The sequence below is a fragment of the Callionymus lyra genome, chromosome 9 (genome assembly GCF_982586985.1).
Source record: "Callionymus lyra chromosome 9, fCalLyr1.hap1.1, whole genome shotgun sequence".
In the NCBI taxonomy this organism is placed as follows: Eukaryota; Metazoa; Chordata; class Actinopteri; order Syngnathiformes; family Callionymidae; genus Callionymus; species Callionymus lyra.
This window is the reverse complement of record NC_141826.1, coordinates 15,281,577-15,306,774: the sequence shown is the minus strand read 5'-3', so window position 1 is coordinate 15,306,774 and position 25,198 is coordinate 15,281,577. Positions and strand designations below refer to the sequence as shown.

Sequence of the window (25,198 nt, the reverse complement as noted above, 5' to 3'; positions counted from 1 at the left end):
TTTTTTTTCAAATGCAATGTAGAGCGAAGAGCATTAATAGCTTAGCTCGCGGCTAACAGGGCTACCTTTTGTCACTTTACGGTAAAATTTACAAGCAAAATGATGACTTGGATCAAAAGAAAAAAAGGTTTATATTTACTGTTGTGATATTCCAGTATCTTTTAAACATATACCGAAGGAAATATACAAACTAAATGAAATACATTTAAAAAAAAATGTTAAAAGGAATAAAAATATTGATAAAAAATAGTGAAGATATACCGAAAATAACATAGCGGTCAACACTATTACAACAGGGAAGATTACAACTGGGGGTTAAAAACAGTAGTTATAGTAGTAGTTGGACTCTCAGGAACACCCTGAGAAGAATTTAAAATATTTTAATATACCAAGCTGAAGGTCTAGACCAGTGGTTCTTAACCTGGGTTCGATTGAACCCTAGGGGTTCGGTGAGTCGGTCTCAGGGGTTCGGCAGAGCCTCCGCCGCTGAGGTCCGGACACACCCAAATGATCGCGTTAATTCATGATGACACGCCTCGATTGGCCATGACTGGCTTCATCATGCTACACTGTTTGGCCAATCAGTGCTGCGGGGAATTTAGTTCGCCCAGTAGTTAACGTGCGACTGTCGTAGTAGTACGTTGTGTGATTTCTTCGTTCATATATTTATCCATACTAACTATGTCGGTCAAGAGAAGAAAGTTGTTGGACGAATATGTACAACATGGATTCACATGTATCACGGAACGTTATGGGAGTGAGCGTCATATCTGCACGATTTGCAACGCCAAGTTAAGCACTGGCAAAACTGAAGGAACACTTCTTGTAGCTTCGTGGAGATGGTGAATACAAGAAATCATATTTTATTTTTCATTAAAGAGGGGTTTGGTGAATGCGCATATGAAACTGGTGGGGTTCGGTAATTCCAACAAGGTTAGGAACCACTGGTCTAGACACCACGTACTGGAACAAGGAAGCTGGAACATAGAGAGGGAGGGGCATGGAAGTAGGGCATAAAAAAATAACACAAACTAGACGTGACTTTTTTTGTGTTATAAAGTCTTTGGATTCCATTGAAAATATATACTCAGGTAAGATTCAAACATTTGAATGTTTGGACCTCGAAGTGGCGCCTGATCCGATGGAGTGAGTTCTGAGAATGGATTCCTCAGTGAGGAGTAAAAATGTTGAAAGGAGGAGAGAGTGAAGGGTGATTGGTTGAGCCGTTAAATGGAGAAAGGGGGCGTTTGAGAGAAGGTGGGAGAGAGGCAGAGGAGGATGAGGAGGAGGAGGATGGGAGGAGGAGGAGGAGGGATGCGAACGATGGTTGGACGCTATAAGGCGCGTAAAGCTGCTGCTGGAGACTCACACTTCTGCTCAGATGTTCTGAATGAAGCTGGAATAACGACGCGGATTTGTGAATGAATTATTCCTCCCATTCTTACTTTTCCTCTCACTGACATACTTTCCGCCTCCACTCACGGGCTTTTCCAAACATGTGCCACTGTTCCCCGCTCGAACGCCCGCTGGTGGCGGACCCCCGCGCCGGTGCCAAGCGCGCCCCCCGGTGCGCCTGACCCCCGTCTTGCGCGATGCTGCATGGACCGAACCACCTCCGCGACCACGACTCGATGCGACTCGTCGACCCCAGGCACCTCCCGCAACTGATGTCCCTGGAGGACCACGAGCCCACCCTGCTGGAGGGGACCCTGACGCCGCGCAACTCCTCGCCCGCAGGAGAGGAAGGGGCCCCGGGTCAGCAGCACCAGAGCTTCCCGTGGGCGGCCACCCTGCTGGCCGGCGTGCTGATCACGACCATCGTGGTGGATGTAATCGGGAACCTGCTGGTCATCGTGTCCGTGTTCAGGAACAGGAAACTCAGGAAAACAGGTATTTATTATTGTTATTGGAAAATAAACTTTTATTTAAACCCACTTAACATGTATTAGAAAATCCCAGGATGGTGAGAAAATAGTATTTTTGCCAGTTCAATTGACATTATTTGAAACGATATAAGCAGGGAAAAAAAATGAAATTGACTTTTATGTATTACATCCCAAATGTTACCAAAGCTCAAGTTTTATTCTTAATATTTGTGACGGTTGTTTTGGTCCAACTACAACTACTATTTTTTTATTTTTATTAAAATGGTTTGGTTTTTCCATAAAACACCCAAACAAGCCTTCAAGTTTTTTAGCAGCTGATCTTTTTCACAAAAGTTTAAAGATCAACTTTTTGTGATGCGAACAAATAGCAACATTTACGGTGAAACAATATCATATTTAAAAGTCATTTCTATACTTTTTTTTAGCAATAGATAGATAGAGATATGAGAAACCTTTTCTTTATAAGTGAATAACCTGGATGTCCCCATAAAAAGCATTATTATAGTTTAATGTTTCACTTGTTATAGACCATAAAACTCATAATAAAGAGATAAAAAAAACGTTTCCTTGCTGGTTATACTCACTTAAATTCACCTGTGAGAACCTCTCAACATCCTCTTCAAACCATTTAAACATCCTTTCAATACAGTAACCGTGTCGATTATCTCTCAATGCATGAATGAATGACGCAAACAGGAGTTGGAAAAAATCTCTAAAACAAAACAACCTTGAACATCTTCACGGGTAGTTTAAGAAGCTCTTTCTCGAGTCGTGTAAACGTGCAGTTAATAGTCTTGTATGGGTGTGTTCTTATACAGAGTCCAGGACATCCTGGTGCACATGGAGCATAAAGTCAACACAATAAATGTAGATACAATTATGTTTTACTACAGACGGAGGCAAAAACATCAGAAGGACTTTAGTAAAAGATTGGAGACAAAGTTCAGTGTTAGACTTCTAGTGATTTAGAGAATAAGAGATAACTATACGTTGATGCCTCTACTGATAGAGGGTAATAAAGACAAGTGAAGGTGAATTTTTCAACCATTTATTTTTTACATGGTATTCATGTAATGTTCAGAAATAACTGTGGGACTTTTGTTGTGTTAAACCATAAGGACTCAACTTACTTTGAAGTAAAACAAAAATGTAACTGGTTATCAGTAACTTCATGGTTGATGTGAGGGTGAATACTTAGTACTTAATACTTAGTTACATAGTTGCTATGTTTATAGCGACATCATTAAAACAGGAAAGATTATTCTTATTATAACTATTTATTTCTATACCTTGTTGAACAATAATGGAAAAGGGAAAACGTCTCTTTATAAGTGGATGTCCCCATAAGAAAAAACATTATTGTTTCACTTGTTATAGACCCTCCTTATCAAGAGAAAAAAAAACATATTAGTGGGTTTTAATCATTTAAATTCACCTGTGAGAAATTCTCATCATCCTGTTCAAACCATTTATACATCGTTTTAGTACAGTAACCGTTTCGATTATCTCTTAATGAATGAATCAAACTAGAGTGAGAATCATCAGCAAAAGACTTTTATAGCAGTTCCCAAATGAAAAGTTAAAACAATTCACAGCGATTCAATGTGCAAGGAACTCTGGAGTTTAACTATGCGTTACATTTTGACCAGTGGCTATAGCTGTAATTAAGATCATATTTAGGTTGTAATAAGACTTCTGTCTTTTCGCGAAAAACAACTTACAACGTAAAGAAAACATTTACCTATTAAGTATTTAGTTTCTGAAAACTCCAGAAAGAAAAGAGTTTTAAATACATTCATAAGTGAGAGCGTACGCTGATGATGTGTTTGTTTACACTGAAGTATCTTGAGCTTCAATTTAACTTTGTGTAAACTTTACAAGCTTGCACAGCGATTTATGTTCTCCGAGAAACAACGACTTCAAAAATAAAAAAGATTGATTGAAGTCCACCAGCTGATCATCCGTCTTTCACAAACCTCATCAGATGCTTGCTAAGGTGGGACAGGCTCTAGGTCTTGGTGAAGGACTTCCAGAACTTCAAGTAGTCGATGTAATTGATGTGTAAATCTGATAGCGGCCCCCTGACTGAGCTCCGATCCCTCAAGAGCATCGTCGTGCATTAATAACCAAAGTACTTTCAAACATACAGAGGGAGAGAGGGAAAGGAGGAAAATCAATCCTGGCTTATAATTGTTATCTCTGGCTCAGCGGCACGCTCCGCTGAAGACATCTGACCGAGTAAAGACCACATTAAAAGCAGTCAGAGGGCACGTATGACTTTCATCTGATCAAACGACAATATGTGAATCCTGGTCAGGTTTTTGATTGGCGAGAAGGGTGGACAGAAACTTCTTTTTGGAGGATAGAATGCATCGGCAAGAAAGGAAGGTTGCCAGTTTGACTCCTTGTCTCAGATCGAAACCTATGTGTGGAGTTTTTGTGTTCACCTGTTGTGGGTGTCTAACCAAGACATGGTAGACCTGTACAGGATGTCACTCAACTTTTCATCAAGTTGTTTGGTTCATATTTACCCCTTTGTAGAGAGATGGTATTAGGTTAAATTGATGGACTTGATAAAGGATTGTCCTATTACTTTATAGTTTGAACGGTTGGCGTGTTTCTAACTTGATTTAAAATAGCACACACATTAGAGGAAGCTCTAACGTCTTAAAAATATGACAAAAAATATGACTAAATACACCCAAGAGAAGAGCAACAAGAAATCTAATGATTACAACTGGCAATCTCTGTTATTTTTGCACTTAAAGTTCAACTAATGTGTTGATTTAAGTGTCTTAAATTGATCTTGGACTGTATTGTTTCATCAGTATGTGTCTGTTTGTACAAAACTCTTTTCATTGAAATATTTACATTAGAAAATGGATATAAGACACACCCACTGAAAACACCTAGTTTTTCTGGAGATTAAACCTTGTTTACCATAACCACACCCACTCTGTTGTGATTGGTCAAGCATTGAGGTTTGTAACGGCACGTCATCAATTCTGGGAGTCTCCACCTCCAAGGGACTCGTTGTATTAACAAAGGGGGTGTGATTGAAGAGTGAAGCCAGTATTACGTCATAATGGTCTCTGCTCTCATAACCTTTCGTTGATCGAGATTTCAGACGGGGGAGAACTTTATATAGTAATAACTTCAAAACATACTCATGATTAAACTTCAACATTTAAAACATGTGAGTTTGTCAGGAGAGTTCGAGTTTTACATTAGTTGCCTTTTAACGATGGATATTTGAACAGTTACCAGGCAAAAGTCTTCCCCTCAACATAAGCTTTTCCAATGGATTTAACACTTGACTTCTTCAGTAGATGAAAAATATATATTCAGTGCTATATATTAAATATATATTCTCAAAGTGTGAGTGAATGTTTCAACAGATAAGACAAACACAGGAGTCCCAGAAAATCAGGGGAAAGTCTGCACAAATGAGAATGTCTTAAGATGTTTCTTGAAGGAGTCAGTAGACTCATCAAACACAGAGGGAGATCATTCCAAAGCTTAGGAGCAACAGCCTGGAAGGATTTCTCTCCTCTGTTCCGGAATCGTGTTCAGGAACCATCTCGCTGCAGAATTTTGTATTAACTGCAGGCGAGACAGCTCCTTCTTGTTAAGACATGTAAACAAACTGTTGCAATAGTCCAGACGAGAAGACACAAACAACATATTCCTAAGTTTAGAGATTTTTCTCAGTTGAAGGAAACAGTTTCTGGTCAGTTTTCTACGGTGTTGAACAAGAGACATGTCTTTTTAAAATACAACACCCAGGTTTCTCAGGCTCAGTTTGACAGACTGACCTAAGTCACCCAAGAAATGACTCAACGCTGGAACCTTATCATCAGGAGCAATAACCAGAGTTTCAGTTTTGTCTACATTTAACTGCAAAGGGTTTTCACTCAGCCATTGTTTGATTTCTAGCAAACAATTGATTAAGCTGTTCAACCTCTGGGACTCAGTTGGATCAAAAGAGCAGTAGAGCTGGATGTCATCAGCAAAAATGTGGTAAGAAACATCAGGAAATCTCTGAATGATTTTACTGAGGGGAATCAAGTACAGCAAAAACAATGAAAGGACCCAGAACAGAACCTTGAGGGACTCCAACACAACAGATCCGCCTATTCAGACCTCACTTGATTGGCAGATACACTAAAACTGCGCCCAGAAAGGTGTCATGAGAACCATTGTTACACAGACAATTATTGTATTAACTGCAGGTGAGAGAGCTCCTTCTTGTTTCTCAAGGTCCCAAATTTCGTAAAATCTTGAGTTTTCTCAAGACACTTAAGAGTTTAAGTTCCAAATTTTTAGAATCCCTTATTAGTCCCGCGAGGGGAAATTCAACCATTCACACATACTGATGGTAGTAGGCTGCACACTTGCGCCAAGTTCACCATCAGGAGCAATCAGGGTGAAGTGTCTTGCTCAGGGACACAACGACACAAGCTTGTCTGGAGCTGGGATTGAACCTGCAACCTTTTGGACTGCAGGCAACCACTCTACCATCTGAGCTATGTCGCCCCCTAGAACTATAATGGAGAAAATAAAAGAAAGAAAATAAAAAACAGATCTCATCGAATGACAAAACAGGGGGCGCTTTGAAAAACACTGGGTCAAAGGACAATAGAAAAAGACAAAGATTTTTGGGCATTGTTTATGTTCAGTCGTCTTGCTCCGAAACTCACTCAGTTCTAATCTGTGAAGTAACACCACTGGGATCTGATCAATTCGCCCTCGTGGCGCCCTGTCCAACAGACAAGCCTCTGAGTTTTGGAGCTGTCACGCTGACGAATTAGCGTCGTCGGTAATCGATAGGTAAACATCCATACTCTGTCATGCCCCCTGCAGCCCCGTCAGAGAGGATCTGAGCGCTCTCTAAAAAGACGAGTCATTTATTTCCTGCTTCTCCATCAATCTCGGGGCTCGTGGAATCCCCGAGCCGGAATGTAATCATCAGCGGTGGAAGAGTGGATGAATTGTTCACCCATGTCATTTATTTAACACATCTGACTCGCAGCTTCTTCTTGGGTCCCATCTTCTCCCAGAGTTTCCACTTGTCTTCTCTCATGATGCCGTTTCTGATTCATCGCCCACTCGCCTCATGATCTGCTCTTGACTTCCATCAAATCATATTCTAACACTCCGAGAATCTTCTGTCAGGTTCCTCATCTCTCCGCGGTAGGACCTCTTCGCCTCCACCACCTTTATCTTCTTTTTGTCTTGTCCACTTTGTCTCTTTTTGGCCTTCCGATTGAATTCATGGGAATTTCCTGGGTGTGTCCCAGGGCCTCCTCAGAACTGGATTATGCACTTGACGAAGACACCTTAAGAGAAAACTCTTGTATTTTTGATCTAGAACTTCAGTAAGATCTTGGATTGGAGAAGAAAGAATTGGATAAAAAAACAAAAAACACTGTCACATACAAACAAAACATAAGGGTCTAAACCCTGGCTTCTTACACCAAACATCTCAAAGCTTGGCTATTGGAAGAACAACACTGTTGCCACAACCCTGACTTAAACCTGTTTATCTGTTTATACATTTGACTAATTTCTCTTTCAGTAATTGTCTAACTTGTCATGTTCTGTCTTACCTGTTAACCTGCCAAAAGGACTAAAGATGGACAGCAGCCGTTGGCTATAATCTTGCACATTTACATTCATGTCCATTAATACAATATTGTCCCTGTTCTATATAAATAAACCCTAAACTATAGAAACCTCCAGCTCAATGAAGATTTTGTCTTTTGGCTCAGCTCGTTTCTTTACTTTAAGTCCCTTTAACTCACTATACTGCACTTATACATTGGTTGGTCTCACCGTCCATCCTTTCCTGACTTGTTAAGGATGAACTTGGACAAGCTATTCCACCTTTTACCAAATGAGTTCTTTGTGGACAAATCTAAAAACTAAAAAAATCGAATCATCTTGGGGAAAATTACCCAATGGCTTTTTTTGTATATTATATAAAGAGTCCAAACTCTAACTGGAAATAAATCTAACATACGCCAAAGTTAAAACCTTTTTTCTTAGCACTTTTATGACACAGAACACTGTAGATAGGAAGCTCCTTCTGCACCATAGAGAGTGACGGATCTTCAAAAAGAAGTATCGGGTCCAGATTGTTATTCTTTACCTGTTCTTTGCGATCGATAGTCAAGCTTTCCAAACCTCATCCTCAAATCTGCGCTTTACTCCTCAAATTGATTTTTTTTTTTACTCATCAAACTAACGATAATTAGCCACTAAGGAGTTGTAACCGCTATCGGTTGATTGTACCTTCATGACCCCGGACTCGTTGTTCATTTAAGGATCTATATAGTTCAAACCAAGTGAATTGACACAAATCATTACAGCTTTCCTTACACTGGCTCGACATGCCTTCGTAACCTTCCTGCTCACGAGTGTCCTCCTCTGTTCCTACTTCAATCACTCTCATCTGAGTTTCTCTGTTTCCAATTTCCTCCTCTTCATCCCGACATGGTTTTTTATTCCCCCGGTGTTCCCCCGGAGTGGTCACCCCGTCCTCTTCCCACTTTATTCATCTCTCCGGCTGACCTGTGGGTGACACGTCACCTGATCACGACTGAGGTTCTATCTGCGGTTTATCGGCGAAAGCCCAAGAATTTACGTCAATCATTCGTAAGCGAGGGGTGGGATTCGGGGGGGCTCACAACCATCAGATCGATGCTCATCAGGAGAGTAAATCATCATAGGTGTGATTTATAGGAACTGTCAGAATTATTATCTGGGTTATTTTTGTGTTGGTGGCTGATTCACAAAACTCTGCCAAATTGATCGTTTGATTCCTACGGGAGGTGAAATCACGACATCAATATAATGAACGAACGAGGCTGAAGGTGTTCGTCGACCTCAGGGCAGTAAATCTACTTCCCAAAATGTCAAGTTGTGGAAGCCCATAATAATGACGCTGCTTTCATTAGCAACGGGAGGATTCTCAGTCCAGAGGGAGGGATTCAGGATTGAACTGGTTGAACAACATCAGAAGCTTTTGTGAATTGTGCAGAAAAAAAGATGGTCTGACTATAAAGTTGTTGTTTTTTACTTCTATCAGGTGCATTTTTCTTGCCTTTGAAATATAAAGTAGGGACAAAAGTACATTTTCCATAACGTTAGTGGCGCCACAGAATAGCTGCCTCGGTGCTTGGTTCTTAATGTTATTTCATTTTTTATTCTGTATTACAACCTCGGAAAATTGGCAATAAAAGTTTCTGATTCTCAATATATAATGCTTTACACCTCAATTTCAGACAGTTGACACAAAAATGAAACTTTTTTTATTTACCAAAAATTGTCAAAATTGGCGGAAAAAAGTATTTTGACTAACCTTTGTCGATATTCTTTCAAAATAAATAAGAATAAAACAACAACAACCTAACATTGGTGACATTTAAAACATTAAAAAAATGATATATCCGTATACAAGATAATTCACTTTGGGAAAAAGTATATAAAATGAAAAAAAAAAGTAGGAGCTTTTTCTTTTGCTTGTTTATAAAGGTGGATAATTATGAACTAGTTTTCTCTAGTAATTAAAAAAAATAAAAACAAAATGGACGATTTTAGAACGTCTTCAAGAGTGACAGATAAGTTGTGTGCATACGTTCCCGTAAATTTAGTTCGCACAGATTTAAGATCAATTTCTGAAGCTTCAGGGAACATTCAGAGGAAGTCAGACTTTTGAATAAGCTCACAACGTTTTTAAGTACATCTACCCCACATTCCCTGAAAAAGTTGGTTTCCATGTTAACTCTCTTCAAGCACTGACACGTCGCTGATGTCGCTTTGTTCTGAAATAATAATAAAAAAAACAACAGCAGGCAGATGGCTGGATCTCAACTCGATCGGTCTGCCAGCTGGAAATAAGCTGTGAACATTTCTTTGCTCCGAAAACATCAACCACTGACGGGATTTGCGAGTCTAATAAGCTTCTCTCCTGACCTTCACGTCTCCCGATCCATTCATGCCGAACCTGAGGGAGCGCCACATAATCAGAGCTATAATGATAATTGGTGAATTCAAATCTAATCATGAATTTGTCGTCGGGTTGTTGGTTGAAGCACGCGACCAAAAGACTAGATAGACGGACGGACGGACAGACGGATAAACTTTATTGATGGAGAAATTGACAAAATAAAAAGTGATTTAACACACTATTTCTTTCCTTTTTTACAGGTGACCATGTGAACAAAATGTGGGATTTGTACAATTGGAATTGTTGGACCCTCATTTTAGCATTAAGCACATCTGTGGTTCACCACTGACCTTGCCTCATAACACAAGAAAAACCTTTCTTTTAAAGATGAACGTTGCTTTATTTATTTTTATAAGCCTCATTTTTGTTGTTGGTTTATTCGTTTTTTTGTGTGTGTTTTTTTTTTAACAATTTGACTCACTTTATTGAAGAGAAAACGACCAGGTAAATGGTTGTAAATTGTTTTGGAGATATTAAGGTCTCAAATAGACTCAAACCTGAAAAGGCAGCAGACCTCTGCCAAGCAGCTCATTTCCACTTATATTGTGATTTAATGATACAAGTTGTTAGCAATATGCTAAATTAAACGACAAAATGCAGTAGCTGCCGGCAAGAAAGGGCGCCAGCTTCTTTCCTTTATCACCATTTTCTTTATAAAATGTCATTGATTTTTGCTAAAAGACAGTTAAACTCTTATGATACCATGTGACAGTCACACAATTTGACCCATTCTAACGCCACACTTGACATTTCTCACGCTTATATTTAGGTTTATGATGCATGATGATGACATCGATCTTATGAATCATTTTAAAAAACGCAAATTTCTTTGTTTCGCCAAATGCATCATGACACCCATATCTCACTCTTGTCATTTTCTGAAGCGTGGCAACCTTGTTACCTCCTTGGCAGCTTTAATAATGAGCTAAACCCTCTACCGGTCAGACAACTAATATCTGATCCCTGAAATCAACTCTCCGATGGGAACAGAAGCTTCATAAATCTTTAAAACTGGTCAGTATTGTGAGACTTGTGACCCTCTGTAGTTAACATCCTCCGACGCCTGACATCATGTCTGAACAGCGTGACCCCATGACTGACCTCGTCCAGCCGCCAGCAGCTAACATGGTGGACGATACAGAGTCACCTGATTTATTTAGTCTAATTTCCTTTTCAACTGCTGCTACTCTATCACTGGCTATTATTCAGTTGCTGCTCCTGGTCACTGGGGGCCCTCAAATTAGCTCAACTTTAACCTCATGCCCCAGATCCTGACACAGAGAATGTGATTTCATCTGCAGCCATCGTCTGATGGAGAAAATGTAGTTTTATTGCACACGTGACAGTTTACAAGTGGTTCATTCATTCAATTTCAAGGGTGAGAACTCGACATTGATTGGTGGATTTTAACTCTCAAGCATGACCTTGGTTTTGCAAAAAATTTTTTTTTTCTTTGTTTTGATTGATTCAACAGTCATCAGAAAATCACATTTTGGAAATTGGAGTAACATTTTGTTGTGATTGTCATGGACATGAACCTTGGTTTTAAAACATTTAAAAAAACAAATAAAATAAATATTATTGACTTGGAGTTTTAAAAATCTTCTAAACCTGAGACACAAAATCACACAACATTGTAACATTTCTTAATATTGCCATGGTCAGAAGAAGGAAGTTTTTCCATTTTTAGACACTTTTATATTTTGAAGTTGTTTATTTTCCCCAATTCAAATAAAGTCGTTTTTTCTGATTTCTAAGACTTCCAAAGATATTTGTGTAAACATGGTTGACTTTTGCATTGAAAGAAGTTTTTTTTTCTTTGGGGGTTTTTCTCGAAAGTCATATTTCTTGAAATTTGTGTTCATATGGTCCGCGAGGATATGAAGTTTGGTTTGGTCGTCCACACCTTAGGACCGCGGACTGGTTCTCAGCATGAAAATCAGGGATCGATAAGAACAGTAAAAAATGAATCACATACAATCTTTTTCAAAAGTAAACACCTTTCAAACTGTAATAATCAACACAGGAGAATTTATATAAAAGGTTTATTTCTTTTTGTCTCTTTTACAAATGCCACACGGATCGGTACCGGTCCCCGGAATGTCACTGGTCTAGATTACCGAGGATCTCAAAGCCAGACCGGGCAGCAAAGAGAAACGTGTATTCTGCTGCTGTCCGTCCATACAGATCTCCTGTGTGTTCGGATCAACAGCCGAAGAGCGAGTGGCCTTTTTCATCGAGTTATCCTCCATTGATCGGATGATTAAGGAAACTGCGTAACGGTTCGAATGTCAGACGGACACACCAGGTGTGGATAAAGTTATCCTCACTTCAATATTCACCTAAACGCTCTTGTCGGGTCCATCAATCAGGTGTAGAGAGATATCGACGAGAGCGCCCCCTCCTGTTAGGAGAAAATGCCTGTCATCGACTGTGTAGTTGTGCCACAGGGTTGGGTTTTAAAAAGTCCTGGCAGGAAACCTCCACCTCATCAGACCCTCCACGGTGTGCTTCGCCGGTTGTATTGTTTCCAATCGATGCTTCCGCCTGTGTGGAGGTTTTAATCAGAGCTCTTTGAGTTTCTCTCCCACACAAGTCACTGGAACTCCATGACAAAGACAGCAGTCGTTCACCGTGATAATTGTGAAGCCTTCAAGCCGCCGAAAACCCGACAGAGAAGCATGTCAGGCTTGAAAACGGTTCTCTGCGTGGTGCTTATTTTCGCACCTGACAGGACGTCCACCGCAGGTGCGTGTCGGACGGATTAGGATTTCGAGATTTAAGACCTTTGTGGACCACCAAAGGGGATCAATGAGAGTAAAAGATCCACAATTTTCAACTTGTTCTTTAGTCCGACTCAAAGAAAGTCAATGAGATTGGACTGATTTAAGAGCTTCCCCTGGTACTTATTTGAAGAGTGTTTTTGAAGGTGTTTTTTTTCTGCACTTAAAGTCATCGGTCAGCACAAATCTCTGAAAGTTCTTTTTTTTTCGATAGATAAGACCATTGCAATGTAAATTGAATCTCTCAGATCCACACATCTAATTGACTTTTTTGTTTCTGGTAGAAAAGAAGCAAGTCTGACTCATCGGTCTGAAGGTCTTTCAAGTGTTTTGAGTCTTTTTTTTAATATGCTGCTAGAAAAAAAACACTTATTAGAGTCCCACACACCCAAGTAATTTATCTTTTCTCAAGTTACTTGTGACCATGTGAGTCCTACACACCCAAGGGAGTGTTAGTTTCATTTAGCTACATGAAAAAAGATTTGTATACATGATGTCGGACAAGAATTGTATGACTCACAGAATCAAAAGGTCACAAAGATCTGAGTCTTTTCTTAGCCATTTAATAACTGAGTCCAACACATCCAAGCGAGTACAGTTTTCATACATTGCTTGGACATTATGACCCATGGTTTCTAAGAGTCATACAGATCTTGGAAGTAAGGTAAGGTAAAACTTTATTGATCCCTCAGGAGGTCTCCTTTGGGAAATTGTTTGGGAAAGTCCATGTGTTTCATGTAACAACATAAAAAGTTATTAAATAAACCTGAGTCCCACGGATGGATGGATGGATGGATGGATGGATGGATGGATGGATGGATGGATGGATGGATGGATGGATGGATGGATGGATGGATGGATGGATGGATGGATGGATGGATGGATGGATGGATGGATGGATGGATGGATGGATGGATGGATGGATGGATGGATGGATGGATGGATGGATGGATGGATGGATGGATGGATGGATGGATGGATGGATGGATGGATGGATGGATGGATGGATGGATGGATGGATGGATGGATGGATGGATGGATGGATGGATGGATGGATGGATGGATGGATGGATGGATGGATGGATGGATGGATGGATCAAAATGATACCGAGGTAAAGTCATGAAGCCCACATGCTTCACCTCTGGGTCTCATGAATAATATACTTAATTTGTTTCATTTGATTCTACAACAAAGTCCAGCGCTTCTCTTATAAGAGACACTTATACTTAAACTCTAAGAGATTAATTCATTAGCTTGCGGATTGGTGATCCTTGACCCCTCCTCGGATTCAGTAAATGAGTAAAACATCCCTTAAACTCAAGAGTCTGTAAACTCGCCGCCGTCGCGCCGTGACTCCCCACTTCCTGACGGAGCACCTTGTGACCACAACCCCCGATTCTGCTCGCGAGCGATAGTCTCGCTCCGACAGTTTTTTGTCTTGCATCCGAGCTCGTGCCTCCACCGCCGCCTCTGCCTCTTGATCATGTTGGCAGCTCGCCGCCACGTGAACCTCGTAACGGCAAACACAGCTGTCACACACAGACGGGTCGGCGTGGGATTTTTGGAGGGAACGGTTAATTCAGACACGAGACAGCTTTTCTAGCTAGACTTAACCTTTAGCTGTCTCGTCTGGATTAGAATCAGCAGATGACGGTCGGTATTAATAGTTTTTATTCCCACTGACAGGTTTTTATAAATCCCTAAATTCTAGTTAATTTAAAGTTGGCTTAACATGTCACTGGAAACAAAGTCTTGGATATCAGGCATTAAAACGTTCACCCAAATGGAGATAAAGTTATGAGATGTCCTTTATATGAGAGATCCATTGTCCCATTTTCAAACTGAGATTAAGGCGAAATAAAGATGTTTTTTTTGCCTTTAAGCAAGTTTGAATGACACAGATTTTCCAATGTAACCCAATCCCTTGGACATTTGTTCCTAAATCTAATATACGATCTTTTGACGCAACTTCAGTCTGAACGACAAGGTTTCTTAACTCAATGAACATACTGGGTTTTTCTCGTCTTGCAGAAATTACTTATAAACTCTCTGCAACAGACGTTTACGCAGTATGGACGTTTCTGCCGCTGCAAAAAACACAAAAGTGCATGAAACCACGGTCAAAAAACTTTCCTGAATGTGCCGATTCTGGCTGGACAGCAACTTCAATTATTTCCCGACACGCTCTACTACTAGCATCCATGTTCACTACCAAGAAAACTTAGCAACACTTACTAAATGTGAGGTCATCAAGACCTCCATTGCACATGCAGGACCCTTTTTGGGGAGTCTCAAGTTCCCAAAAGTCGCATTTGACAAACAAAATAAACTAATTTCTTTCAAGACTCCAACTTGTCAAGACACTGCTTTGTAAAATTAAGACACATAAACTGTAAGCTAAGATAAATCTATCTTAAGTGACTATATGGAGACTTTGTATATATATTTTTTAAATGTAGCCATAAGATCATTCTACAAAACCGAATGTTATGTTAGTGGTTGCAATTTGGGATTTGGGTATGGGTGGAACAAAGTCAGTCTAGATGGGAAAATCTGAATTTTATCTATTCAAATCGGAGTTAAAATCTAGAAATGAGGACGTATAAATATTCTGACATATATTTTCAATTGTATTTTGTGTTTTTTGTACATAAATAATAATAATAAATGGTTTGTTTTATTTTATTTGAAACTAAACTAATGAAATCATCCATATTCATTGGAATCATTTAGAAAACAATATCTAGATATTCACAGAATTCTTCTGGCTAGTGTGTCCCTCACATCACTCTCAGGGGTCTTCAGGGAAATATAAAATCCGGCTTCTGGTCTAGACCGCCTTGGCTCGGATGTGAAAGCTCATGTTTTTTTTTGAAGTTGGTGACCATTTAAAATATCACATATCGGACCGAGCGTCCCTAAAGTCGCTTAAGGCGCGTCACGTGATCCGTCCGTCTCCAGTTTCGCTGATCTCCGGGTGATGATGTTTAGAAATGTCACGCTGGGAAAAAAGATTTGTTAATATTAATAATTCATTGCTCAAAGGAACTACAGCCACCGCAGCACTTTCATTACAAAAAAAAAAACAGCTAACATGCGATATATTTTCTATGGCTCTTTGCTTCCTCTGCATGTCACTGAGGGACTCGCACGTCTGCGATCATCCCTCGCTGACTTCCAGTCGATAAGCATTAGTCTGAGGTTTCATCTTTATTACCGACCCTGCCCTTCGCCTGCAGTCCTGCAGGCAGTCGTCTTTCATGCAAAGTGAAGCTTCGCTTAACGGGATGTCTGGGTTTGATGAGAACGATTGGGTTGAGACGCCCGTTAGCATTTGTGCTCTTCCATCACCGTTTGATCTGAAGTTACCAAGTCACTCTTGAGGAAGCACGAGAAGTAACTTCAACAACTTGACAGCGTCACATTGAATTTGTCACAAAACCAGACACAACGAGGAACATGGAAACTCAACACAATTAATTAAAACAAGTAGAAAAACAAAACACCAGTCAAAACAAAGAACCAAGGAAATTACCAAGACGTTCTTAAACAGACTCCAAGGTTAAACCAGAACTCAAAGTAATGAAATAAATGATGAGAACTGCAAAATACGCAGCAGTCAACACACACCTACGACACAAAGAAAGATAAATTGATTCAAGCAACGTAACAAGGAACAGATTACTCTTAGTCGACATGAGAGTGAGTAGTAGTGGCAGCTGGTATCGATTGCTGATTGCCGGTTCCAGCTGCGTAACATTAACCTGTCGCACGATAGACAACAAAATACAAAATAAAAGCACAATACAACACATCACAGGACAGCGTTGACACTCTCTTTGGGTCAAAATCCCCCAAATTTAGATTAAAAAAATGGTCAAACCTTCCGCCTTGACTTGACCGCTAAGTTATCGAACATTATTTTGAGGAGTTTTGTAACATTGGGATGAAGTCTTGTTTAAAATTGTGCACCAGATGGACTGTAACCAATTTTTTGGGAGGGGTAACTTTAAGGAGAAAATTTGCTTGCTGTTATTTGAGTTACAAAAAATGTCCTGTTCATCATGGAGATAGAAAGGGATATTAGGGCAGTCGGGGAGACTTTAATTTCCCATAAAAATTCATGGGAAATATCCAGTCAAAATTTTGCATCTGATGCAATTAAAAATGTTGCTCTCTGCAGGATTCAAAAGACCGCCCGCTACAAAACAGAAACAGAACAAAAACAATTTGGGAAGTAACCGTGTGACCTTGACATATCTCTTCATTGTGATTTTCTTCTTATCACAAAACTTTTTGTTTTGTTTTGGGGATCATCATTAAAAAATCACCAACCTTGTGCCTTTTGACGACAAACGTTGACGTTTTGAAAACCACCACAACAAGATTTATTGTTCAGGAAAAATCAAATCAATAGCTCAAATGGTTTTGAATAATTTTTTCAATTTGAGGTCAGTTTTTAAGCCCAGATTTAAATTGTAAAATATCTGTTTTGTTTCTATGAGATTGAAGCTCTCCTCGGAAATAAGTGCGATCTGAAAGAAAACTATAAACACTTCCCTCACTTTAGCACAAGAAAGAAAAGAGAAATAGTGTAGAAAACACCCCAATAATAATGGCGACCATCAAGCAAATGACAAAGATTTCAGTGTCGGCTCATTCTCTGCAACTTTAGCAGCATCTGCTCCATTTAGCCTTCAAAGCATCATTTCTAGCAGTCGCCTGTTTCAGCTGCTCCCGTTCTCCTCCGCGGGAAAAAAAATTATCAGCGGAAGTCAAAGTGTCCGAATGCTGAAGACAGCATAACGCACACACTAAAAGTTTTAAATGGTGGAGCCACTGTTGTTCCCAAGAGTCAAGTAAACACTCGTTTGTATGCCGGACACATTGACAGCAGGATTATAGATGGTGTATTCCTGCTTTTCAGCTCAAACTTAGACGCCCGTTGAAAGTTCTTTGGCAGCCAATGCACTGTAAAGGTCTTGCCGAAGTTTGAAGTCCATTTAGCATTTACCTGAAGGAGCCGTTTAGCATCTTAAAGGCGTCTTTGAATCTGATTCATTTTTATTCCTGGTGCCGAGGAAAAAGTTCCTGCAAACTGACTTTTGTGTGTGGTCTCTCGCAGGAAATGCCTTCGTGGTGAGTCTCGCCTTCGCGGACCTGGTCGTCGCCATCTACCCCTACCCGCTGGTGCTGACGGCCATCTTCCACGATGGCTGGATCGCCGGGTACATCCACTGTCAGATCAGCGGCTTCCTCATGGGCCTCAGCGTCATCGGCTCCATCTTCAACATCACCGGCATCGCCATCAACCGCTACTGCTACATCTGCCACAGCCTCAAATACGACAAACTCTTCTCCACCAGCAACACCATGTGCTACGTGGTCCTGGTTTGGGCGCTCACGATCCTCGCCATCGTTCCCAACTGGTTCGTGGAGTCCCTTCAGTACGACCCCCGGGTGTACTCCTGTACTTTCGCCCAGTCGGTCAGCTCGCTGTACACCATCACGGTGGTGGTGGTCCACTTCATCCTGCCCATCGGCATCGTGACCTACTGCTACCTGCGTATCTGGATCCTGGTCATCCAGGTGAGGCGGAGGGTCAAACCGGACACGAGGCCGAAGATCAAGCCGCACGACCTCCGCAACTTCCTCACCATGTTCGTGGTGTTCGTGCTCTTCGCCGTCTGCTGGGCGCCGCTCAACCTGATCGGCCTGGCGGTGGCGCTGGACTCCAGGCTGACCCGGGCCATTCCCGAGTGGCTGTTCACGGCCAGCTACTTCATGGCGTACTTCAACAGTTGCCTCAACGCCGTCGTCTACGGCGTCCTGAACCACAACTTCCGAAAGGAGTACAAGAGGATCGTCCTGATCATCTTCAAATTTCATTGCTGAGACAAAAAACGCTCAAAAAAGGTACCGGGACCGCCTTTAGGTCGAGCTAATGTGAAGATAAATTTAAACTGAGGAAAAGAAGACAAATTAAAAAAGAGAATGGAGAACTCTTGTAGCTGAAGGGGGGGGAGAGGAAATAAATGATGCCACACTTGGACTCATCAGTGGTGCCTTCAGGGAAAAGTGGAAAATAACAAACATTTAAAAAGGCTTAAAAGTTTGGGAGCAATTCCTTCCTTAGTAAAGACCCATCGTCATGACGATGGGTCACAACTGCTGTTCAACAGACAGTAAAAAACATATTGTGCATCTACCGTCATCGCCTTCATACCTCATGCTGATGTTTGAATATATATATCGACCCATAGTGTCTGTTCTTTTACGAAGAAATTAAAAGTGACAAAAACTTGCTGTGACTGACGTTTACAAAAAACTGCATTTACTGAACTCAAAGTCGTGGTGCTTTTAAAGTTAAGGTGCGTTCATGCTTATCGAGGGGCTCTTAAGTTACTACAGCACATCTTCCAAAATCACTGCACAACTATTTTCTCATCCAAGATCAAGAAATAGAATTTTGACATCTAGATGTTCGCAAAAAGGTCCTTTAGAACATTTGGGAATAAGACCTTACCAGTTCAGGTGTGACTTTAATACTTAGTATATTTTGACTACCTACTCAAAATTTCATGTAAAATAATACAAAGTGTTAAAAAAAACATTTTCTAAACTTTGACAGAAAAACAGTCTAACTCGAGCCATCAAGTATCTGCTAAGATGTTGGCAGATGGTCATGTATGTTGAGTTTGTTCTTTAGAAACAAGAACCTCATGTGTTTGAAATTTCTTTGTCTTCCAGTTGTTTTATTTTGAAACATGTTCAGAGGATTATTTCTTTCATTATGGTTCTTCCATTCTTTTTTTTCAATATGTGGAAGGATATTGTTAACTTATTAATTTTTTTCATGCACCAAAGGAAGTTCATTGCCGGGACGAAAACATTGCAGGAATGTAAAGAAAAAAAAAAGTATTTTTGAGAGTTATTTTTGCAGAAGATTGACACACGGACTTGTCGCTGTATAGTTCAAGCTTGCCATCGTGTTCCAATGCTTTTTATCTTTTCAGTCATCGCTTCAACTGTGAAAAGGTTCTTCGTTTTCATTGATATTGATAAGAACTTTTGGAATTATGAGCCACTTATCATTGGCCAAATCAAGATGATGTAGTAGTTTCACCGCAGACTTCTGGACTTTCCTTTCCTCTCGTGACCGACCTTAGATGCTAATATTGTTAGCATTGTTGCAAGATGCCTACACCACCTCACTTGGAGTCAACCATCTTTACCGAGTATCCCTCAAAAGACTAAGATCCAATAATCATTTTAGCTTCTACAATAACTTGATGAGTTATAATGGTACTTCAGTTTTCAAGATAGTTGGGTAGGACTAGGTAGCCATTGGTTTCCTGGCTCGTTACTCGTAAACCAACCTGTTTTATTATCTTTCTTAAAATAGTTGGTTCGACTTCAGCCACCCTTTCAAGGCATACCCCACAAAAAGTAGTATTTTGACCCCTTTCCTTTCTTCAAATCCAGGGCACCCCACTCTGACAGTGCTATTGGGGTTCCCTCTATAGGTGGAGGTAAGGGATGACCAGGGATGGACTATACATTTCATTGTCAGGACAAATCATTTCCTTTAGAGGAAATGGCTCAATTATCCTTGTGAACTAAGGAAATATTGTACTTCCCTTAGCAATGTTTAGGGTTAAAGGTGCTAATCCCTTTTTTTTTACTCAAAGTATGGCTGGGTACAAATACCCTCTCAGGAGCGGTTCTAACGATAGTAAGCGTACCAAAAGGAAACACATCCTTAGGCTTTATTTCAGTTTCCTAAATGAAAAACATACAGACATATTCTAAATACAATATTCACAGTGGCCTGGTGATACAACCTTACACAGTGTATATTGCAAAATGACATGTTGGACAGACTTTGATAGATCAAGTTGTCTTGACGTGTTCTAGAAGCAGGAGACCCGACGTCATCATTTCTAGTTGAAGGACACATTCCTTTTTAATTTTTAACAACCATTTTACGCACAGATTTAAAAGCACCAGTTTGTTAGTATTATCATGTTTAAACTTAACATTAGAAGTGGGGCAGGGGCTTGAGCCTATCCCAGCTTTTTCGTGCAAGAGGCAGGGGACACCCTGGAGAGGACGGCAGTCTGTCGCTCAAAGACACAAAACCATTCACACTATGGACGATTTGAGTTCCCAATCCACCACCGTATGTTTTTGGACTGGGGTAGGAAACTGGAGGTTCACTTCCAGATTGGTAGGGAAGGAAGGTGTGACCCAAATCAACTATGTTCCACAAAAAAAGGGCGATGGGCAAAACCATTTTTTAGGATCTACTTGGTCATCTGGTCGGTTCTTGGAGTAGAACAAAAAGCTCCCGCGAAGTGGTGAAGGCATCTTGTTCGAGGCGAATGAGGGACGGGGTGGTCCGGGGGCGTCTGACCTCAGACCGCTACACTTTCAGCACAACGGATTCTTACGACAACTCAGATGGTTTTATTTCGATGTTGACCAACTATCTGTGAAATCACACACGAGGAAAAAAAAGGCCAAAGACTCTCTGTGCATTCATAAGGGGAAAAAAGAAGGGATGTAAACACATGAGGTGACTTTAGAAAAAAGGTCAAGGATGGAGACAGAATCGACAAAAGGACGGAGAAACCTTTTGTGTGCTACCTTAAGATTTCCGTCTCCGTACAACGAGAGACATCTACGTCAATCCCTGGAGGAACCGCCGCCGCCGCCTCCTCGCATCGCAAGCCCCGTCACAAGTTGAGCTCTCTGCCTGCTTCAGGATACAAGACGGACGAGCAATACCGCCTTCATTCACATCTCAAACTTCTGTCGGCACACCAAGACTGTGGGACTCCCAACAGTCGCATCAGGGTTCACTGACGAGTCTCGGCTCCCTCCCGTATTTGAACGTCAAAAAAAAAAGAGAAAAAGATGAAAATGGAAGTCGTTTTTTTCCGAAGCGTGTTCTGACCACATCACTGTGTTTCTCCTGGGATGATATGATATGTTGCATATGTATGAGGCAGTGGTCAGTGTCTGTGCTGCGGTTGCGCGTATTTTGTCCGTTGTTTTTTTCCCCATTTGTGGAATTATGAGCATTTGTTTTGAGTTTTTTTTAAGTCCTCTTAAAAGGTTCTGATGAGGATTCTGCTAAATGTAATGTCAGGTATAAGCGAAATTCAAAGACATATTTTTGAAGAGAAATAAGTTCAAATCTTAAATATATAATTACTGAAATGAATCAATTAAATTACATTTATTGTCTTTTTTGTTGTGGAATTCATTTTTAAAGTCTCATCGATCACTTGTGATACTTAATATTCAACTGTGGCCATTATTTCTAAAGACTTAAGGAAGTAGGACCTACGAGGAGAAAGATCGAGACGTGAGTCAACGAACTAACGTTTGTGTTACTCAGAAGTAAAAAGAAAAAAAGAAGAGATTTGAGAATGTATTTGTTTGACTTTCACTTGCCGTTTTGCACATCGCCGTGGAGAATGTTTACTGAATGTCTGTAACGCCAACGAGACTCGAAAACACACCCTGAAGACTAATAAAACAAAGGTTTCACTGTGTTAATGCCTACGTGTGTTTTTTTCCTCAAGCAAGGCGTCCAACAAAGATGTCGTGTTTCTCGCGCTTCTACAAAGAAAGAACAGTTGTTGTTCGAAGGACAAACCCAGAACAAACTAGACTTAAGTGCGTGTTGTGACTGGAGAAAAAGTGAACAAGGTTAAATTATGTAAAAACACCCAAGGAGGACCAAAAGGCGTCACAGGATCAGAATAAATGGACAATCTGACACCACGGACTGGAACCAGGAGGGTTAAGTAGTTGCAGCTGGTGTTAATTACTGATTGGTTCCACCAGGGGTTTTAGATTCATTTCACAATTTTCTTATATAATCAAGCATGTTTTCTTGAGCGCGACGGTTTGGAGAAGAACAATTAGGTTTATTAATGTGGTCTACGTGTGGTTTAATCTCAATTAAGAACGTAATTTGACATGTTTCTTTTTTTTTTTCAACAAAGAAAAAAGATTGGTTGTTCGAAGTAGGTTGAATGTCCCAAAATGAATTAAGTCTATTAATATTTTTCATTTTATTTTCTTTCAACGGAGAAAAACAAAAAAGTGTCAACGTATGGTGATAAATAAATTGGAAACAGATCCAGATCTGAGCCGTCAGCAGAACGAAACACCAGGAAATAGTATGTGGAAAAGATAAATGAAAAAAAAACAAAAAACCTAAGCGTCAACACATTCGTACGGCAGTAAAGAAACCAATAGAGCCAGAGGTTCGAAAAAATCACGCTCGCAATCTAGAGTCTAGCAAAGCTCAACGCCCCGGGGGGTTAAGAGCAGAACAGCTCGGACGATCTGACACCAAGGACTTGAATCTGGAGACATAGGTAGTTGCAGCTGCTGTCAATCATTGATTGGCTGCAGCCGAGTTTCATGATCTGTCAGGAGAAAAAACACGAATAAAATAAACAGAAATATAACATTTATAAATATAAATCACTAACAAGACATTAAAATTTACTTTTATTTTGATTTGAAATGACTTCAACTTATGACAAACGTATTTAAATATAATGAAGAAAAATGATATATTTGTCAAGATCTAAAGTTGTTAAAACTTGAAATCTTGTTGTTAAAAGCAGTTTAAAAAGAAATAAATCAAAAAATATATTTTCAATGCATTAACAAGAAAATAATCTTTTTTTTTAGATTTAAATGTCCAAAAAGTGTTTACCATTAAAATAAGTGCTGTTCAAATGAAACCACAAAAAACCTGAACATTTATTTAGTTTTTAAGATTTTACATTTGACATATATTAGTTTTTCTAAGATTTGATGATGTCATAAGTAATACTTACTTCCTGTCTGGCAACGTAAGTAACGTAACAGCAATTTTTAAACTCTACAAAAAATGCGTAGTCGTCAATCAAAGGGAGGAAATGTCTCTGGGTCAAGTTGACCCGGAGGCCCAATAAAAAATGTGTTTTTGGTATCCCTTGTGTTGTCTCTGGATCAAGGTGACCCGGACAGGTCTTGAGAACCTTCCTTATAAAATGGAAGTTTAAACCCTAGTGTTGTCTCAGGGTCAAAGGGCCCTGGAGACCAGGAAACAAATGTGTTTGTGGTATCCCTTGTGTTGTCTCTGGGTCAAGGTGCCCCTGAGGCTCAATAACAAATGTGTTGGTGGTATCCCTTGTGTGGTCTCTGGGTCAAGTTGAATGACTTCCACCACTGCATATGTATTTATGGAAGTCAGGGAGGTCGTTCATCTTGACCCAGAGAAAACACAAGGGATACCACAAACACATTTGTTTCCCAGCCACCGGGTCACCCTGACCCAGAGACAACACAAGTGACCTTTCCATGGTAGCGTTAGTTTGCTTTAGGCACTCTAGGTTTTGAGGTTGTCCTTCTTGCCCGTCTTTCCAGGGTGTCCCATGCCCTTTATAACCCGAGTCGCTTGGATCGACTTCCATGAACCTGAATGAACTTTCTAGATCATCGCCTCCAACTTTCACTTCTCTCTTTTCCCGGAGAGCAGGAACGAAAACCCTCGGAGCGGCACTTTAGAAAACGACCCTTGGCGAGCTCGCCGTGAACCGCGCTCTGCATTAAACATATCGCGGGTAATATTCCGCGCGTGACGCCGGCGGGCGTGAGCCTGAATCTCAATGCGGTCAAAGGTGAAGAACGGAGGGAGCGACGGGGCGACGAACTCCGGATGCATCGGGCGGCACGAGGTCCGCCGGGTCACGTCATTAATGGACCTGTTGGAGTCTGGAGACCCTCATCAATCAATTATTCCCCGCCATCGTGCCGGTAAGGAGTCTCCAAAGTCAGAGGGATTAAATGCGTCCCGATCTCGGGAGCTGGGCCTTGAATCATAAGCAAGCGCTCGGTGACGCCGCTGTAAATACCGGGCTCGGAGTGAAGGGGGTTTGTCGGGGGCCGACGAGGAGCTCATTAGACGCCATTGTGGAGGAGATTTAAAATACATTATTTGATGGGATAAACACGGCACTTGTCACATGTGATTACAAGCTGCCTGGTTATTCTCAGCGGCTACAGGGGCTCGAGTCTGAGGACACGCTTGACATGGTGGATACTTTCACAATATATCTTTATATCTGTCATTGTCTTGGAAACTTTAACGTGTCACTCTAGAGGTGATGAAACGCTTAATTTACTTGTCAGAGAAAAACTATAAAAAATCAACACGACTGATACATTCTCCATCTTTTATTCTCAGAGAAGAACTGAAGCAAAGATATCACAGAATGATAAAAAAAACTATTTTGTATATTTTATTTAATTTAGATAAGTTTATGAATCATAAACTAATTATGAACAAAAAAAAAGCATTTTTATCAATGTATTATAAGTGAGAATAAATATTTATTAAAGAAAAGAAAAAAAAAGATCTGGTACAAGTTCAATTTTGTATTGAACCAGAAAAAAATTAATAAATAATAAAATAATGTTGTACAGTTTGCCCCGATATCAGTAT

The 25,198-nt window shown here is 40.4% G+C and overlaps 1 protein-coding gene across 1 annotated transcript; it reads left to right on the top strand.

Moving 5' to 3' along the window:
* The first annotated feature begins 1,390 nt into the window (after positions 1–1,390).
* Positions 1,391–22,244, top strand: mtnr1al (melatonin receptor type 1A like). Its single transcript, XM_087798719.1, has 2 exons — positions 1,391–1,890; positions 17,807–22,244. The coding sequence occupies exons 1-2, from the start codon at positions 1,593–1,595 to the stop codon at positions 18,574–18,576; spliced, it is 1,068 nt and encodes a 355-aa protein (XP_087654845.1). The 5' UTR covers positions 1,391–1,592; the 3' UTR covers positions 18,577–22,244.
* The last annotated feature ends 2,954 nt before the right edge of the window (positions 22,245–25,198 follow it).

What these genes read in the sequence shown, in the direction of transcription:
- mtnr1al (XM_087798719.1), top strand. Translation starts at nt 1,593, where the DNA reads ATGCTGCATGGACCGAACCACCTCCGCGACCACGACTCGATGCGACTC. An exon ending in CAGGAAACTCAGGAAAACAG is followed by an intron (nt 1,891 to 17,806) that starts GTATTTATTATT and finishes GGTCTCTCGCAG; the next exon opens with GAAATGCCTTCGTGGTGAGT.